The 3691-nt window shown below is 58.7% G+C and overlaps 1 protein-coding gene across 1 annotated transcript in view; it reads right to left on the bottom strand.

Moving 5' to 3' along the window:
- Positions 1-1480: 1480 nt before the first annotated feature.
- Positions 1481-3691, bottom strand: part of PCDH12 (protocadherin 12) — a gene marked incomplete at its 3' end in the record, with an annotated part of 4930 nt that continues 2719 nt past the window's right edge. The window contains exons 4-7 of the mRNA XM_010136076.1: positions 3384-3672; positions 3187-3305; positions 2639-2733; positions 1481-1659 (exon numbers count right to left, since the gene is read on the bottom strand). Of these exons, the coding sequence (XP_010134378.1) occupies positions 1481-1659; positions 2639-2733; positions 3187-3305; positions 3384-3672 (682 nt within the window). The remainder of the gene's footprint in view (positions 1660-2638; positions 2734-3186; positions 3306-3383; positions 3673-3691) is intronic.

Here is a 3691-nt window from a genome sequence, read left to right as displayed (position 1 = left end):
GACGTGAGTCAGCCCAACTCGTGCAAACTAAATGCCAGCAGAAGAGAGTTTTAGAACAAATCAATAAAAGGACCGTGTAGAAAATGTCAGGCCCAGCTGGTGTTCACCCTGGAGTGCCGGAGGAACTCAGATATGAAATGCCTTGGTTTATTAGCTGCTGTTCGTTAACTGCTGCTGCAAATAATGCAGGATCAGAGGAAGGGAGGTGGAAATGGTGACAGGAGGGTTTAAGCGCGGGAAGGTGACTCTAGTGTGGGCAGATGTGTAGAAATGATTACACGGGAGACTCAGCTGGTAGCCGAGCACCTGCCACTCGGACAAGAACTGACATGACATTTGCGAGGTGGGGAAATGCGTCCTGTGAATGTGTTGGTGTCTTTGGAAGAGGTGGATGTAGAGTCTTGGGTGGACAGAGGACCCTGAGCTTGCCGAAGAGACCAGCCAGCCTCACAGTGCAGCAGAGCTGTCCCCGAATCGACAGCCAGCTTCTGTTAGGGCCTAACACGCGTTAAAAGCTGGGAGGCGGGCGTAGGAATGAATAATCTTCCCCACAAAGGGAGATCGTTAGTGAAGTCCCAGAGAATCCACTCAACAGAGCAGTAAGTGATGTGGAGGAGTGGATGGCATTGGCGCTGACTCCCCTAAAACACCCGACAATGTTGAACAGAGGGTCACCGAAGGACCTGGTAATGCTGAGTGTCGTCAGCGAGAAGTGGCTGGTGCATTTCTGTGTCACTAGCTGCTGGATGATTGTCATGGGAGGTGACCCATCGTGTATTGATGACTCTCCCACCATGCACAGAAGGGATTTGAGAGTCACCATGAACATTTTGGTAACAGAGCTCAGCACGGGCAGGACAGGAAGGAAGAACGAACCAGAAGTCCTCCTTATGCCACCAGTGCAGATGTGTCCTAAACCCACATATTGGAATCGGTGACAGGTTGGTCACAGGAGATGAGACTGGCCTAGTTCAGCCTGGTAGGAAATAGGAGCCTGATGGGGCTTAGAGGGTGTCTAACATCTCGAGGGGCTTGACCAGGACAGCTCTTCACCTTTCTCACTCTGCATGGACTAGGAGACCGTGAAGCAAAGGGGCTCAGGTCAGCATGGGAAGCAGATCACATGGTGCATGGATAAACTGGACCTCACCCCTGCTTAACAACAGAGGTCAACCTCGCAAATCAGCTGAGCATCAGCAGATACATTCATGGGAGGGAAGATCTACCAAGAGCGATTAAACATGAAAGAATCCAACATATCCAGAAAATCCAAGAGCTCAGCAGGACCCTCTGCTGTAAACTGCCTGGTACCAACAGCATAGGATGGTCCGTGCGCGCTCTCCCAAGCATCTGCCACTGCCAGAGCCGCCCCAGGCGATGAGGTGTCCCCTGGCTTGCTGCAGGCCAGCCGGTTTGATCTTCTGAACGGGGTTAGTGCGTTATTTGAGGAGATCCCACTGCTGGACCCACCAGCCCCAACATGCTCCCGCTAGTGAGGCCACCTCACCTGCCTGTGGCTCCAGGAGGGTCTCCAGCTCCTCTCCCACCAGCTGCTGCACGGAGAGCTCAAACCCACTCTCCGAATCACGGTCCTCTGCCTCGCTCTCGCCGTGGCCACTGTCCTTTGTGCTCAGGCAGTCGGCATCCAGTCCCGCAGCCCTGCGAGGGGGCCAGAACACTCAAAGACACGAACAAAAGCACTCAAAGACACTGGACCCTCTGAAAACTGGGCCCCGGCTGCGCTACGCATGGGGCAGCCCCGCATTTCTTGCCTGAGGGGGTTTAATCCTGCAGGGAGACCCTGAACAATCAGGGAGCTGTTGGCTCATCCCCGTGGATTCGGAGGAGCTGCCCACCCACAGGACCAGGCAAGGGGCATCGCAGCCCAGCCTGCCCCAGAGCAGCTCTTCCTCCCTCTCCGTCCTCAGCAGGTGGAGATGACAGTGAGAAGGGTGGAGAAAACTGTGTCTGCCCTTGGGCTGGGCAGGTGGGGACTTGGTGAGGCAGTGATGAAGCCCTGGCTTCCTCGGGAGCGTTCACCCAGAGATGTCAACAGTGTCATTTAATGGCAACACCATGAAGTTTGTCTCTGGGATCATCTTCAGCACAGAGCTGAGATATCTCAGTCCTTCCCATCCCTGCTGGCCCAGGGACAGATGCCCCAAACTCATGTCAACGGGCAACAGCATCTCTAGGGAAGTACCAGAACCATAAAAAAACTCATCCCTGCTGCTGCCTCCAAAGCTGGAGCGCTCTGTGCCCGTGAGCGCACCTTTCCACCGCGCTGGAATGCGTCGGCGTTCCCCTAGCAAGGATGGGCAGATGATTTGTGGTCATGGAGGAATTCAGGTGAGGATGGAAGGAGCTGCCAAAGATTCCCCAAGAGGGAGGCAAAGAGCAGCCTAGGAGGGTGCTGGGTACTGGTGGGCAGCCAGGACCGGAGGAGCACAGCCATCCCTGACAGGAGGACCTGCCTCCCCGACCAGGTCAGCAAACCAGGGACAAGGTTTTGCATTGTGCAGCTGCCCTGGTGTTTCCTGGCCCGGGGGGCTCTTGGGGCCAGCGGGGCTGACGCAGAGGCAGCAGAGACGTGGGGGATCGGGGCGTGGGCAAGGGCAGGGCTGCGAGCCGGCCTTACCTGCTGCCGTTCTTGGCCGTGTACTTGTTTCCCCTGTGGTTTGTTTTGGGCTGGAACTGGCCCTGGTGCAGCAGGGAGAGCAGCTGGGAGATTTGCTGTAAGGCAGGAAAAGCCTGTTGAGCTCCGGCGATGGCCACTCAAGCTGCTTCCTGCCTGGACGGCCCCTCCGGACCCCCTCAGCCTTTTTATAGCGTTTCCTCCTCCTGCAGATGGTTCAGCATCTCCATGCGGGGGGGGAAACAAGGGGCCAGGCAGCCCCCTGGCCCCAGCGCTTTCCTTGCCTCTGGGCTTGTCCCCTTCTCCCCGTGACAGCCATCCTCCACCCAAGCTCCCTGGGCAGCCTGGTGGGTGTGGGGAGAACCTGCCTGCGGTGGGATGGCCCCTGCTGCTGGGGCACCTCTGCCCAGGGCTGGGAGAGCAGCCCAAGCGAAGACGAGCAGGTTGCATGTTCCCACCACCCTCAGGTGTGCAACATCTGGGCAAGGGAGGATTTGGTGGGGGCGGGGGGGAGCATCCACACCTCCAGCATCGCGCGGGGCAGCTCCTACCTGCACTGGAGGTGACTCCATCGCGAACTCCCCACTGGGGCTCTGCTCTGCCAGTGCCACCAGTGACAACCGGACCAGGCTCCTGAGGATGTGCTGGTGCGGCTGGGGCTGCCCAGGTGCTCCCACACCCACAGGCTGGTCGGGGGGCAGTGGGGGCTCTCCCACGGGCACTTGCGGTGGCTTCACCAAGCTCCTGCAGTGCGGTGGTGCATCTGGGGGGCCCGCAGCTTCTTTCACCGAGTTTTTGGGTCTGTGGGGCTGGCAGGGCCGGCGCTGCAGGATGGGCAGGTCGAAGGTCTCCTGCTGCTCGTCAGAGCCTTTTTGAGTCCTCTGATTTCTCAGGGTCCTGTAGAGTGTGGGGGTGAGGTGGAGGGGAGCCTCTGGGCAACCCCCCGGCACAGGGTCAGGCAGATCCTCCTGGCAGGGATGGGGGGGCTCGGCCTCCCGGGGCCGGCCCCGGAGCAGCGGGACGAGGTGGATGTCTGCCTTCTGGATCTGCCGGTGC

This window comes from Buceros rhinoceros, unplaced genomic scaffold, assembly GCF_000710305.1.
Source record: "Buceros rhinoceros silvestris isolate BGI_N320 unplaced genomic scaffold, ASM71030v1 scaffold30625, whole genome shotgun sequence".
In the NCBI taxonomy this organism is placed as follows: Eukaryota; Metazoa; Chordata; class Aves; order Bucerotiformes; family Bucerotidae; genus Buceros; species Buceros rhinoceros.
This window is presented reverse-complemented; position numbering and strand designations above follow the sequence as displayed.